Raw genomic sequence first — 24,471 nt, 5'->3', positions numbered from 1 at the left:
ACAAACGACTGCTTTTACAAACTGCAAGTCCTCAAAAAACTTAAACCCCTCCTTCACTTCTCCGACTTCAGGCTAGTACTACAATGCATCATTCTTTCCAAGCTCGACTACTGCAACTCCCTGCTACTAGGTATTCCCGCCAACACTATCAAACCATTACAGATGGTTCAGAATTCAGCGGCTAGAATTCTAACTAGCACTAACAAAAAAGATCATATCACCCCAATCCTTCGGAACTTACATTGGCTCCCCATTAAACAAAGGATACTCTATAAGGTACTCACTATCATCCACAAAGCGACAAACAAATTAGCCCCCATCACATTAAGCTCTCAACTCCAACCACACACTTCCTCCAGACCAATCAGAAGCGCATACAGAGGAACACTGCATGCTCCACAAATAAAATCATCATTGAGCAAACGAGCGCTATCTTCAGCAGGCCCACATCAGTGGAACACGCTTCCCCCAGATCTTAGACTAGAACCCAGTCATCAAGAATTCAAAAAAAGACTGAAGACTTTTCTCTTCCAACAAGCTTTCCCAGACGCTTAATCTTACTGTGACTGACAGACTTCCTAATTACTGACAAACTTACTGTGACTGACAGACTTCCTAATTACCAGGTATCCCTTAACCATGGACGCTGTATCAAGTACTATTTTTAAGAATCTGCAACTGGACAATTATCTTTGAGCTCAAAAATTCACTTTATTTCATATATATATTAGGCACTGCTTATATTTATATTTATTGCTACGTTAAATAGTTATACTTCTTATATAAAATTATATTTCTTTATTACCAGTTAAAATATTATTACTTTATTTAGCACTATGTTAAATTGTCAACCAGTTATACTGTTCCATATGTTATACGGTTCCATGTAAAGCTCCGCTCTTTGTTGAGCAGTTCTTCGTTGTATGTAAACCGGAGTGATTTGTAGTCCCTACAAGAACTTCGGTATATAAAAATTAAAAATAAATAAATAAATTCCCTTTTGATTTCACCACTGCACTAAGGTCTTTTACTTAGATGGTAATGACAGTTGCAGCTTTTTTGAGGGCCCATCCTTATCTTGACAATTAAGGGACTGGTCCTTTCAGGAATGTCAGACTATGGCCACCAGAGTAGAGCAGATTTTAGAAGGCTTGGGCTGAGTATTGAATTTTGCAAAGAGCAATCTTAAGAATGAAGGAATCAGAGTACATAGCTCTTTTTCGTACCAAAGCTGGCTGAGTTCACCTGATGCAAGGAAAATAGTCAAAATCTTGATGCACGTGCAAGCCTTTTGCTCTTGGGGAACTCCAGAGCGTGGGATTATCATTTAGCTCCTGGGTTCTATGGTGGCCACCTTAGATTTATTTTTGTGGGCCAGTGCCAACATGCGGCCTTTGCAGGTCTTCCTACTATTTCGTTGGTCTCTGCAGTCACAGACTATAAACTTTGTCTTCCCCTTCCATGAGGGTGAGGCAGTCTACCTTGATGGATGGCTTCCCTGAATCTCTCAAAGGGAATGAGTCTGGAACTATCCACTTGAATATCCATGTTGGATGCAAACTTGCTGGGTGAGGGGAGCCCATTGTCAAGATCACATTATTAAAGGTCTTTGGTCAAAGGAGGAGGCCTCATGGTACTTAAAGGTGTCAAAAACCACGTGTTATTGCCTTTCCTACTCTTATTGAGAGGGAGGACAGTTCATGTAATGTCGCAGTTGCAGCTTGCATGAACAGACAAGGTGGCTAAGGAGATGAATCTGTTCCAGTGGGCAGAATAGAACATCCTGTGAATTTCAGTGGCTAGTATTGCGGGAGTGGACAATGTCCAGGCCAGCTTTCTCAGCAGATACATGTTGGATCCTAGAGAGTGGGAGCTCAGCCGAGAGGCTTTTCAGGAGATAAGGAAGTCTTTCATAGATTCACTATGTGGCTGTAATGGCAATTTGCAAGAATTCCAAGGTGGTTGGTTGGGTTCTCCTGTTGGCAGGAGTGCAGGTCCAGTGGAATCAATGCACTGAGCTGAACTTGAAAAGGCAGAGAGACAAACTACTGTATCTGTTTTTACCCTGGCCTCTGATAGGAAGTATCCTGAAAAGGATAATATTCAGTGCTCACTAGCCAATCTGGTGGTTCTGGATTGACCGAAAAGGCCTTGGTATGTTCTGGTGAGGTTATAGATCAGTTCTCCTTTTTGGTTCCTTTGGCTTTGAGACCTATTGTGTGAAATGTTGATCGGCTCCTTTATATCTTATGCCTTGGCCCTTGAGAGGTGATTGCACAGAAAATATTATCTTTTAGCCTTCATGTTGATTCAGTTGAAGGTGTGCAAGAATTTCCCTTTTCTTGCTTGTGTTCTGGCATGTATTTGAAAACTGCAGCAGAGAATGGTCTGTATCGTTTTGGTTAGTTTTCACAGTGACTTTTTTTTTTTTTTGAGGTTTGGTACCATGTCATCCCTCCTTTCTGCCCCATAGTATTTCTTCCATCCTTTACATTCTTTGAAAGCTCAGATTGCTGCTATTGCTCGTTATGGGGTAGAAGTTGGGGAGTATCGGTCACTTCCCATCCTGATATTTCTTGCTTCCATTAAGGGGTGAAATGTTTGCTCTGCCACCTCTCAGGCCTCTGGTACCACAGTGGGATTTTTTTCTACTTCTCGGGGATGTAGTACTTTCTCTTTTGAGTCTTTCAAGTATGCCTGTCTGAAAGATTTGTTGAAGACTTTTTCTGATGGCCATTTGTTCTGCCAGAAGTCTCAGAATTGCAGGCCTCTTCTTGCAGGGATCCATACCTAGCTTTTTCTACTTATTCAGTTTCTCATCATCCTGTTCCATATTTCTTGTCTAAGGATTTTTTGGTGTTCCATCTAAACCAGACCAGTGTTCTTGAAAGAAGACTGTCATGGCACGTGGAAGTCTTCATTTATTGAATGTCATCATGTCCTCTTCAAGTACCTGAAAGTCACTAATCCTTTTCGCAAGTATAATAGGTGGGTGGTTTTGTTTGGAGGTCCTCATAAAAGTGCGGCAGCTTCCATGTCTTTGTCTAGATGGATTAAATAGATTATTTCTTCAGCTTGCTTTCTAAAAGGTCATCAGGTTCTGGAGATCCTTAGCTCCAACTTTACAAGAGCACAGGCTTCCTCTTGAGTGACTATAGCCCTTATTTCTGAAGATATTTGTAAAGTGACCATTTGGTTTTCTTTACTCTCCTTCATTAAACACTAAAGGCTAAATGGAACATGCCAAGGAAGAGACACCTTTGGTGTAGGCATTGTCAGGGTGGCCCTAGCTTTTTCCCACCTGTTTTAGTTGGCTTAGATATTTCCCATGCATCTGGACTGGTCTACTAGGATAAGGGAGGACAAATTTAGTCTTACTTTGCCTAGCACAGTAAGTCTGATATAGGCAAAGAAACTTTTAAATTTCCTTTGTTTGAATCTTGGTAGACCAGTCAAGGGGCTGCATGGTTAAGAGGTGTTTAAAATCTTGTGTTTGCAGAAGTATTCAGTTCCACTTTGTAAGAAGAGCCTAGGGTTTCACTATCTCATTTTTGTCTTCTGTATTGTTCTTTCTCTCTGGTGGGGTTATGGAGAGGTGATTTTTCTTGGAGGATCCTCCTATTTTTAAAGGTTTATACAGGTTTTAAAGTTTTAGGGGCAGTTTTTGGTCTGTTCTCATTACTTTGATATAAGAATGCTGGGTGAATGCTGGGTGTTCCTTGGGTTGCACTACCATAAGTACCAACAATGTGTCAAAAGAAAAAAGATTGTGTTCTCTGTCTCCATCTCCTGGAAGTGTGGAATGTCTGTACTGGTGTAGCAGGATTCAAGGAAAGTAAATTAACAGGTAAGACTAAATTCTCCTTGTATAATGGTTCTTGAAAGTCAAATTGGTTGCCTTTGCATCCGCCCCCTTGTAATTTATTTATTTAGAATACTTTATATTCTGCATATAAGGTCGGTATAGAAAAGTGTTAAATATCAAATATTTGTGCTAAGTGGTTTCCATAAAATTATATATAGTTTAAAACATTACAGCAAAACATTTAACATTTCACTGTAAAACACGGAACAAAACTGATATATAGTTAAGGCTATTTCTTGATGTATTGATTAAGAAATAAGATAGACCTAAGCTTCTTTCAAAACTATGAATAATCAGTAACCATATGCAAATCATCAGGAAGAGCAATCTAAATGACTAGGCCAGCAATCGAAAAAGCTCAAGCAAGTAGCCTGCAAATGAGTGACATTAATAGAGGAACATTAAGCAATTCCTTTTCGGCTGAGCGAAGAAACAGCAAGGATATGCATGGAGTTAGATTAGCAAGGTAACCTGGACCATTCTGCTTAAAAGCTTTAATGATGAAATAGTACTTTAAACCAAATTCTAAGCTTAACTGGCAGCCAATGTAATGTTTTTAACATGGGAGTCATAGGCTAACATGTTGGTCGACTTAATATTAAACATGCTGCAGTAATTTGTAACAATTGGAGAGCTTGCAGTCGACAGCCAACATATAACGAATTACAATAATCTAATGTTAGTACAAAAGCCTGGACCACCGAGTGAAAGTCCTGTTGAGAGAGAATATTTCTATCGAATTCACTCTTACTGGCCGATGCAGAAAGGTGCATTCAGACTGCACTTTAATACACATTTTCTGTGCACAAAACTTACTGCTGATGCAACAAGGAGTTTTGAATGCAGAAAATGTGCATTCCTAAATGGGAGTGCTGTTTAGCACCCTCGCATGAAAGTACCATGCAAATGAGGGCCTTAAGTAGTACTCTATGTAGAGAAGTGCGCTGGCCAAACAAGTCTTTTTAAGCACTGGAAACATAACTTCTGGGTCAGAGCTGGAGTTGTTTCTAGTGCTACTGCAGTAGCACTTAACTCTTAGCCAGCTAAGTACAGACTTATCCAGAAAAGTGGCAGCCGCTGCCTCTTACCTGAATAAGTACTGATTTTATCGGCTGTCAGGCATGTTTTGCTGCCTGTTAGCTGGATAAAGATTTATAATGGCTGTGATCTCAGGGGTGCTTCTCCAGCACCCCCTCCAAAACCTTCCAGAGTTCAAATGTGTGTTATTTTACAGTTAATGTGCATTTAACTGTGTATGTGAATATGCATAGTAATAGCTTACTGTATGGTGAGTTTGAAAAAATACTTTTATCTGAGTGTTAATGTGTGCCGAAAATCAGCGCACAGTTTCTTAATGCTCAGATAATTGCATCGGCATATTAATTGATAAAAACCAAAAGTCAGTCTTTTGACAAAGTTGGAAAATACTAGAGGGACATTTAAATGGACAACCCCGGACATTCAGCTAGTAGAGGCCAACGACTTATCCAGATAGCTTCAGTCTTAGATGACTTAAGAAACGGATTTTCTTGTAACCAAGAACTAATTTTATTTAAAGCATTAGAAGTGGTTAATATCACCTCCCCTATGCTAGCATTGTGTTGATTCACATATTGTCCCTTTTTTAGAATTTGACAGAAGATATCGGTCAAGACGATCGCCAGACAGGTACTTGTTCTTATGGCATGATTTCTGAGGGGTTGAATGAGCCTCTGCCTGCAGGGTGTAATTTTTATGGTATAATTTTTGTGTCCTAGTTCCTGCTGCACAAGAGGTAAATCTTGTGCAGTGGGGAGTCAGAATTGTATCTCACATATAACATGGCTGAACAGTTTATTCCCTAATGTTTCAGATGATACTTTTTTTAAAGCAGGTGCAGGTGAAACTTTTTATCCATGTAAATTGATTCTATAAAAATTGCTCTCCTTCCACACATTCTTTTATAACCTGCAGACTTCTAGCCACTTTGGGGGTCACCCATTCAGAAAGCACTAGAATGGCTGACTCTTCCAGCTAAAGCTATTCTCATAAGTTATCCTGGCTCTCTAGTGAGAGAACATCCTGCTGGATATCCCCAAAATGAAGTTAACTGGCTCCCCCTTAACCCGCAATATTTAATGTTATTATTCAGCTAAGTTTAAAGTCTGGCTAAAGGGAGATGGATAATTTTAAGGTTTTACCAACTATATTGAAAAGAATATAGCTGCTTAAGTGCTGATATGTTCATTTAAAATAAATAAAAATTCCTGCTTGGTGGCCATGTGGATTTTGGGAAGTGCGAGGGGAGCCACATTCCTCCCCCCCCACACTTTAAAATTTTTTTTTTTTTATTAATATGTGGTTGGAGGAGCAGCAACTGACTCTGGAATCTTTATAATGGGATCGGGAGGGGCCTGGGGGCTGCCACCACTCTAATTAGTTCAAAGGTCAAATTTGGGACTAAGGTAGGGGTCAGCTCAGCCCTTTGGGGTTTTTTTTTGTTTGTGTGTGGTTTACCATTTTATTTGGATAGCTTTAAGATTGCTCTGTAGCAGTTATAAAGTTATCCAAATGAGTTAGTTGGATAGCACTGGATAATGACTTGCCCAGATAAGTGCCGGAAATATCCCAAAGTTGGCATTATTAACCAGATAAGTCACATGTTATCTGGCTAAATGCCTTTGAATACTGACCGCATTCAGAGGTGGTGGTCCCAAGGGCATGTTTAGGTTGGCGAGGAAGAGAACTACATTTTATGTGGTATTTTCCATGAAAGTACAGACAGGAAAAAAAGCAGGTGAGCCTGAGTATGTATGGCAGGCTTCAAAACAAAAGCATGTACCTATTTCCTATTTAAAATCTGTTGCAGAGGCTGTGGGTATAAAGGAAGAGAAGCACTGTGTATTCATCCATAAGCTAAATGGGGAGACAGACCAAGCAGAAGGTTGTCCATTATGTTTAGTTTAGTTTGTTGCCTGTTTAACAGAGCGATTTCACATTTGATTGTAGGAAAAAGAAAACTAAAAGCATATGTGGGTGTTTTTAGGACATAAGAAATTGCCATGCTGGGTCAGACCAAGGGTCCATCAAGCCCAGCATCCTGTTTCCAACAGAGGCCAAAACCAGGCCACAAGAACCTGGCAATTACCCAAACACTAAGAAGATCCCATGCTACTGATGCAATTAATAGCAGTGGCTATTCCCTAAGTAAAATTGATTAATAGCCATTAATGGACTTCTCCTCCAAGAACTTATCCAAACCTTTTTTGAACCCTGCTACACTAACTGCACTAACCACATCCTCTGGCAACAAATTCCAGAGCTTTATTGTGCGTTGAGTGAAAGAATTTTCTCCGATTAGTCTTAAATGTGCTACTTGCTAACTTCATGGAATGCCCCCTAGTCCTTCTATTATTCGAAAGTGAAAATAACCAAGTCACATCTACTCGTTCAAGACCTCTCATGATTTTAAAGACCTCTATCATATCTCCCCTCAGCCGTCTCTTCTCCAAGCTGAACAGCCCTAACCTCTTCAGCCTTTCCTCACAGGGGAGCTGTTTCATCCCCTTTATCATTTTGGTTGCCCTTCTCTGTACCTTCTCCATCGCAACTATACCTTTTTTGAGATGCGGCGACCAGAATTGTACACAGTATTCAAGGTGTGGTCTCACCATGGTGCGATACAGAGGCATTATGACATTTTCCTTTCTATTAACCATTCCCTTCTTAATTCCTAACATTCTATTTGCTTTTTTGACTGCTGCAACACACTGAGATGACTATATTTTAAAGTATTATCCACTATGATGCCTAGATCTTTTTCCTGGGTGGTAGCTCCTAATATGGAACCTAACATCATGTAACTACAGCAATGGTTATTTTTCCCTATATGCAATACCTTGCACTTGTCCACATTAAATTTCATCTGCCATTTGGATGCCCAATCTTCAAGTCTTGCAAGGTCCTCCTGCAATGTATCACAGTCTGCTTGTGATTTAACTACTCTGAATAATTTTGTATCATCCGCAAATTTGATAACCTCACTCGTCTTATTCCTTTCTAGATCATATATATATATATATATATATATATATATATATATATATATATATATATATATATATATATATATATATATATATATATATATAGAAAAGCACCGTCCAAGCACAGATCCCTGAGGCACTCCACTGTTTACCCTTTTCCACTGAGAAAATTGACCATTTAATATCTGTTTCCTGACTTTTAACCAGCTTGTAATCCACGAAAGGACATCACCTCCAAGGTGGCTTAATACATTGGCCTTGTCCCCTTTTATCAGCGTTAACTTCTCTTACAAGACTTGGGGGTCATTCTGGCAACTATTTGTGTTATATGATTGATTTTTTTTTAACTTAAATTTTCCTAGCGTGTAGCAGATGGACTCAAAACAAATGGGTATAGTGTGCTCGTGCTAGCAGTTGGAGATGGATCTGACGTCAGCACGGATACATATACCCCCGCAGGAAGTGCAGCAATTCAGTATTTTCCGTCTCCAAAGCAGTTTGGAGCTACCACACGCTCGCTGAGCGTTTCTTTTTCCAAATTCTAAATTCTTAACAGAAACCTACCTGAAGACGAGCCCCGCACTCCTGCGGTGATACCATTCGGTCACTCCCCCAGTTGAGTTTCCCCGAGGTGATTTCCGTGGTCCCTCGGAGGTGAGTGCCTCTGTCCGGTGGCCGGTTCGCGGCAGGGACCTAGCCCCCGAGTGAGAAGGGCTCGGGCGCGGCCTAGAGGCAGCCTCAGTCCCGGCGTGGACTTGGCCCCCGAGCGAGACTAGTTCGGGCGCGGCCTAGAGGCAGTGGGTGCACCTCCTCGAGCGCGGCGGTGACTGTAATCACCCTCTCCCCCCGCAGCCGGAGACCGCCCGGGTTGCAGCTGGGAAGCGCCGAAGACAAGGTAAGGTGTACATCTTTACTTGTTGGTCTCCGAGGAACCGAGGAGTAGCAGAGTCTGCCTACGTGGCAGCCCGCCACAGAGGTCGCCATTCGCCTGGTTTGGTTTGCAATACGCACATGTTGATAGGCGCATATTTCTAAGCGCGTACTATTAGTCGCCAGTTACTAAGCGCATACTGTTAGGCGCCTGCCGCTAAACACATAGGCGCCAGTTGCTAAGCGCCCGTTGATAGGCGCCCGTTGATACGCACAAGTTGCTAGGCGCGCCCGTTGCTAGGCGCCAGTGGATAGGCGCACGTTGTTCGGCACACATCTTTCGCGCATATTACAAAGCGCAGACTCTAGCTGGGTGAATAGACGAGATGGAGCTTAAGAGAGCCCATGTGTCAGCGGAGCCGGCACCTCCAGTATCAGGCATAAGCTTCTGCTCTGCATGCAACCTCAGAGCCACACAGAGCGAGGAAGCAGACTCCCTATGTGCCCAATGTGAAGAGGCCTTGGGAGCTCCAGGCCAGCACCGGTCGCAGCCCAGCGTACTTGCCAGTTCCTCAGGGAACACCCCGGACCTAGCAGGCAGCGGGGAGCTGCCAGGGAACCAGAGAGACCTGGTGCCCCTATGGCCAGATTCGGCCTCCCTTTCCTGGGTGGAATTATTTAAGGGGATTCATGCCTTTGTCACAGTGCAGGCTGCACCCCGACCGGGTCCATATGTACCGGATGACCCGGCCCCTGGACCCTCAAGGCCTAGGCATGGCCGTTCGCCACCCGGAAGCCCCACTTATGGGGATTCAGATTGCCCTGAGGAAGACTGAGCCCCCCGAGGAGGGAGAATTTCCCTCGGGGATCGAACCATACCGAACCATGAGGCGCTTCTTTCTGAAAGAGGATCTTCCAGGCCTGATTTCTCAATGCCTGTCGGAACTGGTCCTTCCGGGCCATGACGCTCCAGGGGAACCGAGAATGAACCCTCTGTTTAGAGGGCCTGCGCCAAATTACTCACCATTTTCCCCTCCTACAAGCAGCACAGCAGCTAATCGATCTGGAATGGAATGCGCCGGGGGTCGGGCCTTGGCTGGCATGTACCCCTTAGACCCTGCAGCTAAGGAAATGCTAAAGTCAATAAAGGGGGGAGAATAGAGATAGTTTACTATATACAGGTGGGGTTGTGGGAGGGAGGCAAGGAGTCAATTTCGTTATGATGTATTAGCGAGTCTTAGTGCTAGTTTAAATACGGTGGAGATGGGAACAGATCTGAGTCATGCTGGGAACAGTACTGAGTCATGCTATTGGACTAGGAACAGGGAAAGGCTCGACCGAAAAGCCATGTCTTGAGTTTCTTTTTAAAAGTTAGGAGACAGGTTTCCTGCCTGAGGTCATGTGAGCTTTCTCCAGCCACTACTTCTTCCTTCTCTTTATTGTATTCCCTCCTTAGCACAGACTTCTTTCCCTCGTGTCCTGTTGTCTCAGCTCAGTCTTGTCACTGAACCTTTTCTCTTCTTGTCCTGTACTTTCAGAAGTCACACCTCTTTTTGACCATCCCTTTCTTCATCGGCGTTCACATCTTTAATGTTGACTCTGCACTGTTCCATTCCCATTTCTTCTCAGTTTCCTTCTGATATTTAGTGTCCTGTTGGAGCACTCTGTCTTGACTCTTCATTTCATATGTGGCTTGATATATCTGCTTGACTTGTACAGTACAATGTACTCGCAGCTTTTAGAAATAAGAACAACATTATTAAGCAGGAAATTATGCAGAAGTTGCAAATGGTACTCAGGTGACTGACCGTTCATAGCTGCAAAATCAGTGGCGATGCCTGCTAATGAAAGTCTTTTTTTTTTTTCTTTTCTTAAATGCTTTAGTTTATCGCTTCTGAGGTTCTGTAGCCAGTGACCTGTTTTTGGAGTTGTACTGATTTGTTCTCAGTCTGAGCTGCTGTCTCGCACAATGGTTCACAAATAGCACTAAAGCCTCTTGAGAAACTGCTAGTCAGATGGAATGTTTGTAAAAGTGTTGATTGTTGGGTCAAAAAGTTGGAAATGATGATTCAACTTTCTGGCAGGATTTGAAAAAAGGCAGCATGAGTTTGTTTTCCTTGCTTTACTGCTCTTCAGTGGTAACCATCAGTGGTTTACAATTTGCAAAAAAAAAAAAAAAAAAAAAAAAAGTAAAAATTGTTTTGTAGCAGTAATTAAATACAATATAAAACTGTAATCAATTTCTAATATCTGGTTCACTTTTTTAATGGATATTTTGATTATAAAATATAACAGCCTTGCACTCCCACACATTTAACTTTCTGGCCCATAGGCCCACCTAAGATTTTTTTTTTAACATGTTTTGTATACAGTATTTTCGGTTTTGCCATCATAACTGTTTACATTAGGAGAGTGACAGAGTTTTAACAAATACAATTTAAAGATAAAGTTGGGCAGCAATGGGGGTAAAAGAGGGATAGATTATATAGGGAAAAAATCTTTAGATTTCTGTTATAGAGTTCGTGATTTGATTAATCTGTTGTAAATTGATAGGATGGTGTCTTCGTTTTCTTTGCAGTTGTCTGGTTGGGAGCTTGTTGGTTTGATAGTTGAGATCTTCTGAAAAAGCTCTGGTAAAAAGCCAGATTTTTAATTCTTTTTTTGAAAGTTTTGGTGTCAACTTGGCTTCTTAGATTTAGGGGTAAGGCATTCCATAGCGATGGGCTGGCGATGGATATAGCTCTTTTCATTTAAAAATATTTGCATTTTCAAACTTAAATGAAGAGAAGAAAATACAAAGTTTCATAATAAACTAATAAAAACAAATAAAATAGTAAGTCATAACATTTAAAGTTAGAGAAAGATCAGTAAGAGCAGAATTAATATAATTAACTAAAGGTTTATATTAACGGGGGTATATAATTCTTAGGTTAAATCTCATGGAAGGCTTGTTTGAATAGCCATGTTTTAATATTTATATCCGGGGGGCTTCTTTTTCCACATCCAAAAACCCAGACCTTGCACGCTATCAAAGAGGAGTACCTTAGCACAGAAAGGTAACAGCACATCTGTGATATTGTGGATATCTCCTACAATTGTTTTCCAAAATATACTTATACTGTATATAAACATTCCCAAAACTGGTGTCCAAACTGCCCTGTCAGGGACTTGCACTTAACATATTTATCAGTTAGCCTTTGTTCTGAAAAATCTCTAACTTCTGAGAAAAATCTTATGAAGAATTTATACTTCATTTCATATAAAGCAACATTACATGTGATAGGTCGTATTTTTCAAAAGCCTTGAGACACCATGATATCTATATCTAATTCTGACCCCAGCATAACAAAATCTTATATCCAGGGGGCTGCTTTTTCTCCATCAAGGAATGACAAATTGATGAAATAGTAACACATCAGATCTTGGAGGTCAAACATGTCAGATAAGAATTCCCTACTGGTATGTTACCAATCTCCCATCCCAACTGATTGAATGTAATGCCTTGTTTGTAAATAAGCATACAAGTGTTTATGATCTAGATCATATTCACTTAACAAATCTTGGAAGGATCGTATCTGTCCTGTTTCATTCAAAAAATGCAAAATAATATTCAGCCCTGGGCATCCCACAATGCAAAAATCTGTAACTGGACTCCAGGCATAAAATGTTTATTGCCTACAAGAATTATCATTTGGAAGAGATTCACCCTGCCTGTCAAAGACAATGGAAATTCTTTCTGGTTCTGCAGTAGAGGTTTGGTTGCAATAAGTAATTTTTGAGTTAACTCTGTAAAGCTGTGTAGGGGCACCTATGCATCAATATGCCCACATGTCACACCAGATCTTGTATAGATAAGGCTACAGATTTGTCAAGGTTTAATTTTAAACCAGCTAATTGGCCATATAGTGTGAATTAAGAACATAAGAAATTGCCATGCTGGGTCAGACCAAGGGTTCATCAAGCCCAGCATCATGTTTCCAACAGAGGCCAAAACCAGGCCACAAGAACCTGGCAATTACCCAAAAGAGCTCGTAAAAGGTATACCAGAGAACATCATCAGCAAAAAACACCTTCTTATGAGTTGGTGGCAGAGGTACCTATTGGGATTCCCCTAATGTTCACGTTGTCTCAAACTTTTTCTAAAAGGGGCTCAAGGGACAAAATGAAAAGTAGCGGTGACAAGGGCATCCCTGTCAGGTACCTTGATAGAGGTTAATGTATTCTGAGAAAAATCCATTCACTAAGACAGATGCCATCAGATCACTATAGGGTGTGCATAGCATCTTAATAAAAAAAAAACCAAAAAACCCTCTATTTCAAAGGCTTGTAAAATTTCTAACCTATCAAACACCTTTTCAGCGTCTAGGCCCTACAGTATAGATGGTATTTGTTTCCATATACTTGTTATTTAAACTCAACAATCATGTCCCCACCATCACCCTCCCCAGAACAATTCTGTAAAAATCACATAATATTAAAAAATAGGATGTCTAAACATTTTTTGTATAGCTATATATGTGTATGTATGTGTGTATATATTAATATATACAGTAGCTTACAACATTTTCAACTCCTATAAAATGTCAACAGATTTGTGTGGCTTACAGCATATTTATTACAGACCAGTATGATCTTAACTTTTCAAAGAGACAATTCATTTTTTTCTGTGGCTTTTTTTTTTTGTAAAATAAAATTAAAAATGGAAAAAATGCTGCTTTTACATAAAGTTTACACAGATGAAAGAAATTGCCCTAACATTTGGCTTACAATTGGCATCTACCTGGTGAATCATTAAAAATTAGCTCTTCTGGTTGAAATACTCTTTAATTCCAGTACCGTTGGTCAGACTGTGAATCTGAAGAAAGCTGTGAAAACGAAGACCAAAGAGCATTCTTCAAAAATTAAAGATAAAGTTAGACATGAACAAAATAGGAAAAAGCTACAAAATGATATCCAAATGCTTAGATATCCCAGTGAGGAAATGGAAGCTTCATCTTACTACGCAGACACTGCCTAGACAAGGCCGTCCGTCAAAACTCAGCTTCAGAGCAAGAAGGAGATTTGTGAGGGAAGTCACAGAGTTCAGTGGCTGAGATTGGAGTGGGGGTGTTTCAGTCGATCATATCAGGAGCTCTGCATACAAGTGGCTTGCTTGGGAGGATGGCTAGAAAGAAGCCATTACTGAAGAAAAACCACATCAAAGCATGTCTGGAGTTTGCGAGAAAACATTGAGTGACCCAGCTAAAATGAGAGAGAAGGTTTTGTGGTCAGAAGAGACAAAAATGGAGCTTTTTGGCCAAAATTCAAAATGCTGTGTGTGGTGCAAACCTAACCCTGCCCATTCCTCAGCAAACACCATCCCAACAGTAAAGTATGGGGATGGCAGCAGCATGTTGTGAGGATGCTTTTTCCTCAGCAGGGACTGGGCATCTTGTTAAAATTGGAAGGACGGCTGGCTGGTGCAACATACAGGGGGATACTGCAAGACAACCTGCTTCAGTTCACCTTTCAGTAGGACATTGATCCCAAACACAAGGCCAAAGCAACACAGGAGTGGTTGAACATCAAAAAGGTGAATGTTCTACAATGGCCATGTCAGTCCAGATCTCAATTTATCTAACCAACCTGGAGCAAATCTGCCAAGAAGAATGGGCAAAAATCACTCTCCAATAGTGGCAAAGTTGGTAGAAATTACCTCTACAGACTTAAAGCTGTTATTGCAGGAAAAGGTGGTACTACCAAATACATCTAAAGGGGTTGAAAACTTATGCAAGCAGTGTTTTTCAGTTTAATTTTATTTTACAAAAAATTCAAAGAAATAACGAATTGTGACTTTGAAAATTTACTTTAAGAGCAAACTGATTTGCAATAAACATACTTTGTGGAACAATCTGTGTGTAATTTGTAATCTACACAAATCTGACTTTTTAGGGGATCAACTACTTTTGCAAGCCTGTGAATGTCTTAACCCATTTGTCTGGCATGGATGATAATGTTCCCTTGCCAGCAGATGGAGACAGAAAAAAGCCTCAGTTGACTTCATTTCCCCTATAGAAATATGGTGCTGCCTTCAGCTTTTTTAGTGGTTTTTGTTTCCAGCAGATGTTGCAGACATGGATTGGTTTTTTGCTGCTACAAGTAGGCCACTTCCAGGAAGGCTGTAGGCCTAGGTTCCTAGTGGAGCATATGTAATTCCTTGGAAGGCTTTTGATCCTAGTTTCCAGTGAAGTGTAGGCAGAATTTTGGGGGAGCTCTGGGTGATGGGCCTGGTATGACTGATTTTTCCTCCCCCCCCCCCCCCCCTTTGGGAATAGATACAATGGGTCAAGCAGTGGGTGATCCCTAGGGACTTTGTTCACTTGGTGGATCTGGCAGCAGGAGTTACTAGCAGTACATGCTTCCTCTGTTTTTGAAGAGCAATATTAAAAACAAAACAAGCTTGCAGCACAGCCTTTTCTCTGGTCTGCCTTCTGGTTTCCCTTCTAGTATCCTATGGTACTGTGCTAGATTTGGATTCGGTTGAGGCAGTCTGAGGTGCTCTCCCTCTCCTCCCTTCCTCTGCTTGCTTCTAGTGAGGCTGTAAAAAGAGGGAGGCACAGTGCTGCAGGTAAATCACAGTGGATATTTTTTCTGCCTGGCTTGACTAGGCAGGCACCAGGCAGATGGGTGTGATCTGTGTGGCAGGTCTGCACCCTGGCAAGAGCAAAATTGGGTGGGTTCCCAAGCTTGAGCTCTGGACCCTCTGGTGGAAGACCGCACTGTTGTACATGTGGAACAGGGGCCTGGTTGACACGCCCAATTTGGCCCGATTTAAGACATTTAATCGCTGTTTTGTGCCAAAAATAAATAAGCTTGGCATGCTTATTCTTTGCTTCCCTTTTTCCTCTGATCGAAGTTCTGTGAGAAATACATATTTTCCCTCGGGCATCGCAGAGACTGCACGGCTCCACTTCGGAGTTATTTCGGCAGGTGACCTCCTATGCATATTGGAATTCCTCTCTCTTTCCCTTTCTGATAAACGGAGGGAACAGTCTGCAGAACTGCTTTCCGCTTCACACAAATGAATCTTTCCAGAGGGTCTTTTTTTTTTTTATTTTTATTTTTTTTAAGAATATATTAGGCTTGTAAGACAGTAGATCAGTGTTTCTCAATCTTTTACTTTGTGGCAAACTTTCAAGTTTGCTCAATCCTTTTGGCACTCTAAACCAAATTTTGCACAATATCCTCCTCCCCCTCTCCACCCACAACACTGGCAGGTGAAGAGTAGTACTTTTTACCTGTGCCTCATTCTGCTGGCTTCAGTCTGTCATCTGAATGAGCAAAAGCATCTTATCCTATGAGATTAGAAGGCCCCACATGTTCAGATGTCAGATTGAAGCTGGCAGAGGAGGGGTATGCACAGGTAAGAAGAGATGTCTTTCTCAGAGGACAAGCATGATGGTAGTCCTCACAATGGGTGACATCAGATTTAACCCCGATTTGGAAAACCTGTGTCAGTCTAGAATTTTGACCAGGCACACTAAGCATGCCCAATACCATGCATCCGCACAGGGTCCCTCTTCAGTCTCTTCTTTTCCATGGTCTGAGCTCACTTTGGTTGTTTCTGGCCTAGTGGAAAACCTTTTTTTCTCCCATCGTGGTTTTTGGTATTGTTCCATTGCTTGGGTCCCTTTTGGTGCCTCCCTGTTTTTTGTTCTAGTCAGGGTTTTCGGTGTTTTTGGTAAGTTTCCTTTCGCGGTTGACTTCCCCTGTGGCAGTGGTGCCTGCCAGCCATCGATGGCTGCTGCCATCATTTAGCGTCTTGCGGCCCCTTCTCTTTTGTTCCATCATGGCCACGTCTGGTTTTCGTTGATGCCCCTGGTGCCCGAGGGCCTTGTCCATTATGGATCCTCATGAGATAATTGCAGTCTACCTGGGGGCATTGCATGATGTCTGGGGTTATCGCTTGTGTGCCCAAATGATCCCGAAGGGATGTCTGCTTCGACTCAACAAGTTGGATCAGCTCTTTGGATCGAGGAAGTCTGAGTCATTAGCATCGATGGACCTTGGAGCTGCACCAATGGTCACCAATACATCGACGGGATTGTTGGTGCATTGGTGGATAGGGGTGCTGGAGAAGAGTATAGAGGGAAGCCTAAGAATCATCAGCACCAGCTCCAGTCAATGCACAATAGCAGGGCGTGGGGATGCACCAGCTTTTGCCGTGAGGCCCCTGAGGTGACTTTGCTCTGAGGAGGGCCCATCTATCAGTGCCGGGAGTCCGCAGTGGTCTCCACCAGTCCTGATGCTAGTCAAATTCACCTCGTGGCTCCAAAAATGTGGCCGCCACTCCTTCTTCCCAGTCAGTGTTGGCATAGACATTTGAGGAGGAGCTGGAGTGTTGAGTTCAGCTGGCAGTGGATCAGGCACTGCATGGCATTGGGCCTGTGGCACCAGAGCAGGTTCTGCCCATCATCCTACTGCTGCTGGAGAAACTCAATGTGCTCATCTGTGCGTTACCAACCCAGCTGGTGCCGGGGCCCAGCAGGGCACAGAGGCCTCCTCCCTATTTCAAACAAAATCTCAAAACATGGTTGTTTGAACAGGCTTTCTATCAATGACCAAGGACTGACAGTAAAATTCAGTTTTATTGTATTAGTTCCCACCTGATCCATGTTCTTATCTTGTTCTTCCCACTCCCCATGTTGGTTTCACCTTGATTATCCTGCTGTTCTCCATTCCCCTTCATTCTCATGTTTGCAATTCTGTGAAGCAACTTGAACTTGTCTTTAATGTTACCTCCAACAGATTTATGGCTTAAGTTACTATCATGTTTTATTTCTCAAGTTAAACATACTTGGTTTATTATAGTTATAGTAGTTATATGTTGGTCTATGGAAACTTGATTTATGTAAAGCCTCAAGCTGCGAATTGTTTACTTACTCTTTAAAATGGTTATTTGTAAAATCTGTTACTAATTTATATTTATTTACTGTTTACTTATGGTATAAACTGTTTAATGTAAAGTCTGTTGCTAAATGTGTTTACTGTAAACAGAGGTGATGTATATCTATACGTACCGTGGTATATAAAAATCTCTAAATAAAAATAAATATTGATATGGCGGTTGTTGCCAGTTCTTCAAGGAGGAAGCTCCACAGAGGCCCAGCAGAGACACTACGGCCTCTAGTCCCTGTCCAGTTCTACCGGTGGACGAAGGCAGAGCACTTAGGGCCCCATCTTTGCAGTTTAGTCCTGTGGGAATTCTGAGCTACTGCGGAGCGCAGAATTCTCCTCCTATGCAGTTGCGTGGAATTTGGCAGGCCCCAGTTTGCTGCGAGCGGGCCAGCCTCCGCTCTCAGCACGCTGGGGCCTGCTCCTTTGCCGCGAGCAGAGGCCGTTTCGCTCATGGCGAAAATGAAGCAGGCCCAGGTGTGCCGTGAGTGGAAGCAGTCACGCTCGCAGCGAAGATGGCTCAGGCTTTGGTGAGAGTGAGTGTGTATGTATGTAGAGATTGGGAGCTGATATGTGTGAAAAACGTATCGTGTGTGTGTGAGGGTGCTTGTTTGTGAGAGAGGGAGCCTGTGTGAAGGGATGTATGTGTGTGTGAGAGCCTATGTGTAAGGGGAGTGAGTGAGAGAATAGGGGTGTGAGAGAGACATTGTAGCCTGTGTGAGGGTATGTGTGTGCAAGAGAGGGAGTCTATATGAGAGAGAGAGGGGAGCAGATATGAGGTGGTGTGTATGTACACTAGAGAGAGGGAGGGACAGAGGGAGCCTGTGTGAGGGGCAGTATTGAGAGAGGGGTTAAACTCTAGGAAAGGAGATAAGAGGGGGAGGGGAGAGATAGTGGCAGGTGGAGGAGTTGGGGCCTGAGAGGTCAAAGTGCAAGGAGTCTGGCCAGGGGAGTAGGGAGAGAGGGTGGAAAACATTTACAGTGAACTACTAGGGAAATTGTGCTCAAAATTATTTAAAACTCTGCATCTTTAATTTTTTTCTGTATTACATTTTCAATTAATTACTTAGACTGTCATGTATATTATATTATTTTGACCAATAAAAAGTTGCAGAATTTTAAGGTTTTTTTTGTTTTTGGTTTTTTTTTTTGTGCAGCATTCCCCTAGGATTGGCAGTTTCTTTATATTGGTGCCCTTGTCTCCATTGCACAGCCTCTTTCTGGATCCCAGGGCTTCTAATGCCCCTTAATTGTCATTTTCCTAGCATGTAGCAGATGGACTCAGGACCAATGGGTATAGTGTGCTCCTGATAGCAGTTGGAGATGGAGTCAGATTTCAATCTGATGTCAGCACTACATATGCCCGTACAGGAAGCTCTGCTCTTCAGTAATTATCCGTCTCCTTAGCAGTTTAGGACTCTACACACGCTCGCTCAGCATTACGAAATCCAAACCAAATAAGAGAGAAAATTCAAAATCTTACCTCTACAAGACGAGCCCCGCTCTCCTGTGGTGATAACTAAGGGTCCCTCCCCCAGTCGAGAACTCCTGAGGTGATTTCCGTGATCCCTCAGAGGTAAGCCTCGGTCCGGCAGCCGGTTCCCAGCATGGACTTAGTTAGCCCCCAGGAGGGAGCGGCTGAGAGGCAGTGGGTGCAAGACCGAGCACGGCAGTGAAGGTATTTCCCTCTCCCCCGCAGCTGGAGACCGCCCAGCACAAGACTGGGAAGCACCGAGACAAGGTAAGGTAGAAAACTTTAAGTCTCCGGTCTCCGAGGTTCAGATAGCCGCACAGATCACCCATCTGCGTCTGTCCCATCGGGTTCAGCAGCCCCTTCCAGGCTAGACCCCAATCCGGCTCGAGGGTCCTCCCACGAGGAGACCCTCCGGGGGGGGGGGGTTTGCCATCTTAATCGCGTGGTTGCCGGCGCCATTTCCCCCCCTTGATTGCTGTACTGTCAGCTTAACTGAGCTGTGTGCACAGCGGCGCAGAGCGCGCATAGGTGCCGGGCACATAGCGCCACGCTCAACAGCGCCGGGCACACAAGTTCAGAGGCGCGCGCATCCCCGTAAGCGCATAGACCAGCCTGCGCGCATATCTTCACAGCCTGCATGCGCACTTCCGGCACACTCTGAGCACATATCTAAGCCTTCCGGCGCGCACATATAAATGCACAGACCGAGTTTGAATGCCCCTACGTGCACAAACCATGGCACCACCGGCACAAGCCCTCTGCCCAGCCTGCCGTGGAAGAGCTGCGCAGCATGAAGAGGCTACTGCCCTGTGTCTACAGTGAGAGACTGCTCTGGGAGAACCAGAGCAAGGTCCGTTCCCCCCCCCCCCCCCCCCCTCCCCACGCCAGTACAGGAATCCTGATCCACTGATAGTTCCCCGGATCTCTCTTATCCCCAGCTCGACCCTCCAGACGGGGCCCTTGGGGAACGCCGCTGGGTTCAATATAGACCCAGGAACCTTTTCCTGGGTGGAATTCTTTAAAGGTCTGCAAACCTGCACAATCGATGCCACCGATGCCACAGCCTCCACTAGAGGACTCAAACTTCCCAGGCCCTTCTCGACCTCCCAGAGACGTGCCTCCTCCAGACAAAAGCCTAACCTTAGGGGGACACGGACACCTCAGAGGAAGACCAAGACTCCCTGGAGGAAGGGGAAATCCCTCCAGGAACGGAACTATTCCGAACCATGATGCGCTTCTTCTCCAAAGATGAACTACCAGACCTCGTGTCTGGGAGCCTGAGGGAGCTGGCCATCCCAGACACAAACGCCTCAGCGGAACCAAAGACGAACCCTCTTCTGGTCGGGCTCAGTCAGGCCTCACGCCATTTCCCATTACTGCAAGCCGTACAACAGCTGATCGACCTGGAATGGAATGCCCCGGAGGCCAGTTTCAAGGGAGGATGGGCCCTAGAAGCCCTATATCCACTGGAACCCTCCGCCAAAGATCTCCTGGTGTTTCCCAAAGTGGACGCCATGGTCTTCGCAGTCACAAAGCGCACCACCATTCCAGTCGAAGGAGGAATGGCACTCAAGGATGCCCAAGACAGATATCAGGAGTCCATCCTTAAACAGTCATTTGAGGCAGCAGATGTGTCACTGCAGATCGCAGCCTGCTGTGCCATGGTGATGCGCATGCTTGTCACAGGCCAGGAACACAACCACGCCCATCGAAACATTAGAATCGGCAATATCCTTCCTCACGGGTGTGACCTCCGACTTGGTGCGCACTTCAGCCAGGGGCGTCTCATCCATTGTGGCAGGCAGAAGGCAACTCTGGCACCAAAGCTGGTCAGCCGACGTGACTTCTAAGACTAAACTCATGAGAATGCCGTTTAAAGGAACCCTCCTCTTCGAAAGCGAACTGGAGAAGTTAGCCGACAAATGGGGCGAATCCCCCAGTACCTCAGTTTCCGGAGGACAAGATCAAGAGAAGCCAACGCCCCCTCCCTGAACATCCAGGGACAGAGGATCACAGCGTTTCAGACCATACAAGAATACATACCAAGCACCTCGCCCCACAGGCAGGGGCCAGTCCTTGCGGAACAAATGCAACAAGAGGGGAGCCGGCTCAGGCCCAGGCCCCAGCCGCACCCCACCCCACAATGAGAATCAACAGACCGATCCACAGAAAGAAGCCATAGGGGGCAGGCTTGCCCAATTCTACCAAAGATGGGTCGAGAGAACATCAGACGAGTGGGTCCTAACCATCATTCGAGAGGGATACTTTCTGGACTTCCACAGCATCCCTCCAGACAAATTTGTGAAATCTCCCTGCCATTCCCCCTCCAAGAGGACAGCATTTGAAACCACACTAACCAAATTGTTCGCCTTAAAGGCTATAACACCGGTGCCCACACACCAACGAAATACTGGACACTATTCCATCTATTTTATCATCCCCAAGAAAGAGGGAACGTACCAGCCCATCCTGGACCCTCAAGTCTGTCAACTGCTACCTCAGGGTACCACACTTCCGCATGGAAACCCTACGCTCTGTCATAAGGGCGGTACAGCCGGGAAATTTATGACCTCCCTGGACCTGTCAGAAGCCTATCTGCACATCACGATCATCAGCGCTTCCTATGCTTCACGATCCTGGACCATCACTACCAGTTCAGAGTGCTGCCCTTTGGGCTGGTTATAGCCCCTCGGACAGTCACCAAAATCATGGTCGTAGTGGCGACAACACTGAGGAAAGAAGGAATCCTCGTTCACCCATATCTGGACGATTAGCTGATCAGGGCAAAATCTCCAGAGGAAAGTCATCAGACGAGCACCAGAGTCAAGAATCTCCTAGAGAACCTCAGATGGGTCATCAACGCACCAAGAGCTGTCTGCAGCCCTCCCAATCTCTGGAATACCTAGGAGTCCGGTTAGGCACCCAACAGGACAAGGTCATTCTTCTCCCTACAAGGAGAAGAAAATTGATGGACCAGTTGAGAAAACTGTTGAATGGGACTGCCTCCAAGTCCTCGGACTCATGACATCAACCTTAGAAGTCGTACCATGGGCAAGGGCCCACATGTGACCACTACAACATTCCCTACTGTCACGATGGAACCTGATGTCCCAGGACTACACCGTCCACCTCCAGTTACCGGCGGAGGTACGGATCCAGCTCCTATGGTGGCTACAAGACGACCACCTGAGAGAGGGAGTAAGGCTATCCCTACCGACCTAGATCTTGCTCATCACGGATGCGAGCCTACGAGGGTGGGGAGCCCACTGTCAGGAACTGACGGCCCAGGGACAATGGGACAAGGAAGAGTCGTAATGGAACATCAACCATTTGGAAGCCCGGGCAGACAGACTAGCCTGCCTACGCTTCAGTCACAGACTCCGGGGCGAGTCTGTCAGTCATGTCTGACAATGCCACAACAGTGGCCTACATCAACTGACAGGGAGGAACCAGAAGCCAACAGGTGTCCCTGGAAATAGAACCCCTAATGGCGTGGGTGGAAGCAAAACTACAAGGGATCTCTGCTGCCCACAATACGGGAAAAGACAACGTCACTGCGGATTACCTCAGCAGGGAAAGTCTAGACCCAGGGGAGTGGAGACTATAAACTACAGCCTTCCAGTTAATAATAGACCGCTGGGGAACTCCAGCCATGGATCTTCTGGCAACCCGGTCCAACGCCCAAGTCCCCAAGTTCTTCAGCCGCAGATGAGAACCACAATCCCAGGGGATGGACGCACTCGTTCAGCCCTGGCCACAGGAAGACCTGCTGTACGCCTTTCCTCCATGGCCACTACTGAGCAGGATCATCCACAAGATAGAACACCACAGGGGGCTAGTACTTCTAGTGGGCCCGGACTGGCCAAGAAGGCCATGGTGTGCAGACATGTGAAGACTCCTGGAGGGAACCCTCTGTCTACCTCCACACAGACCCAACTCTATTCTCGCTTACGGTCTGGCCATTGAGAGGACTGTCCTGAAGAAGAGTGGATACTCGGGGGGGGGGGGGGGGGGAGACAGTGATTGACACCTTGCTCCAAGTGCTCAAGTTTTCTACATCCTTAACCTACATATGAATATGGAGAATATTCGAAGCCTGGTGTGAAGACTATGACATCCTTCCGCGGACAGTCAAAATTCCCATGATCCTAGAATTTCTGCAGGACGGCTTGAAGAAGGGGTTGTCTCTCAACTCCATCAAGGTTCAACTGGCCATGCTGGCCTGCTTCAGAGCCAAAGTGGACAGCATCAGTCTATCTTCCCATCCAGACATCTCCCTCTTCCTGAGAGGGGTCAAGCAAATCTGACCACCTCTAAAGTGGCTGGTACCCCTATGGAATCTCAATCTAGTACTCTACTTCCTAGCGGGAGCTTTTTTTAGATCTTCATGCTGTCTGTCCCTACGGCTCCTGACTTTGAAGACTGCATTCCTCGTGGCAATATGTTCAGCCCGTCACATCTCCGAACTTCAAGCACTATCCTGTCGGGAACCATTCCTCAGATTCACACCAGGATCCATACAGCTATGCACTGTACCCTCCTTCCTTCCAAAGGTGGTTTCTCATTTCCATCTAAATCAAACCATCTCACTGCCATCTCCAGACGAGCACAAGGACTCTGAAGACTCACGCCTCCTTTGCCATCTTAATGTCGGCAGACTCCTAGTCCGATACATGGAAAGATCGAATCCGTACGAAAGACGGACCACCTGTTCGTCCTTCACAGCAAGAAGAAACAAGGGGAAGCGGCCTCGTGGGCAACCATAGCCTGCTGGATCAAAGAAGTAATCAAGGCGACCTACATAGAGGCAGGCAAGCCCCCACCTCTACAAGTCAAGGCCCATTCCACCAGAGCCCAGGCAGTATCCTGGGCAGAAACCAAAATGCTGTCACCTGCTGAGATCTGTAGGGCGGGAACATGGTCCTCCATTCACACCTTCTCTAGGTTCTACCATCTGGATGTTCAGGCCCAGGAGGACACAGCATTTGCAAGGGCAGTACTAACTGGGCCACGGGCAGCCTCCCGCCCGGTTCGGGAGTAGCTTTTGTACATCCCACTGGTCCTGAGTCCATCTGCTACACGTTAGGAAATGGAGAAATTACTTTCCTGATAATTTCCTTTTTCTTAGTGTAGACAGATGGACTCAGTATACCGCCCACGGCTGCCTCAGAATTCGGAAACCTCATGTGACAATCCCCGAGAGCAAGACAAGCACAGGTAAGCCATGCTTTACCTCTAGTTAGGACACCCATACTTACCGGGTGTTGGCGTTTCTCGGTTGAGTGCACTGGCGGTCTCCAGCT

The 24,471-nt window shown here is 44.7% G+C and overlaps 1 protein-coding gene across 2 annotated transcripts in view; it reads left to right on the top strand.

Annotated features, from left to right (window-relative positions):
• DCUN1D4 (defective in cullin neddylation 1 domain containing 4) overlaps positions 1 to 24,471 on the top strand; it is a 123,979-nt gene that overhangs the window by 32,807 nt on the left and 66,701 nt on the right. Inside the window, exon 3 of one of the 2 annotated variants that reach the window (XM_029587861.1) lies at positions 5,494 to 5,533. The exons of the other annotated variant lie outside the window; for it this stretch is intronic. Within the exon in view, the coding sequence (XP_029443721.1) occupies positions 5,494 to 5,533 (40 nt within the window). The remainder of the gene's footprint in view (positions 1 to 5,493; positions 5,534 to 24,471) is intronic. 2 annotated transcript variants of the gene reach the window in all.

The sequence above is a fragment of the Rhinatrema bivittatum genome, chromosome 1, assembly GCF_901001135.1.
Source record: "Rhinatrema bivittatum chromosome 1, aRhiBiv1.1, whole genome shotgun sequence".
Classification (NCBI taxonomy): domain Eukaryota; kingdom Metazoa; phylum Chordata; class Amphibia; order Gymnophiona; family Rhinatrematidae; genus Rhinatrema; species Rhinatrema bivittatum.
The sequence above is the reverse complement of the archived record's forward strand: the minus strand, read 5'-3'. Positions and strand labels throughout refer to the sequence as shown.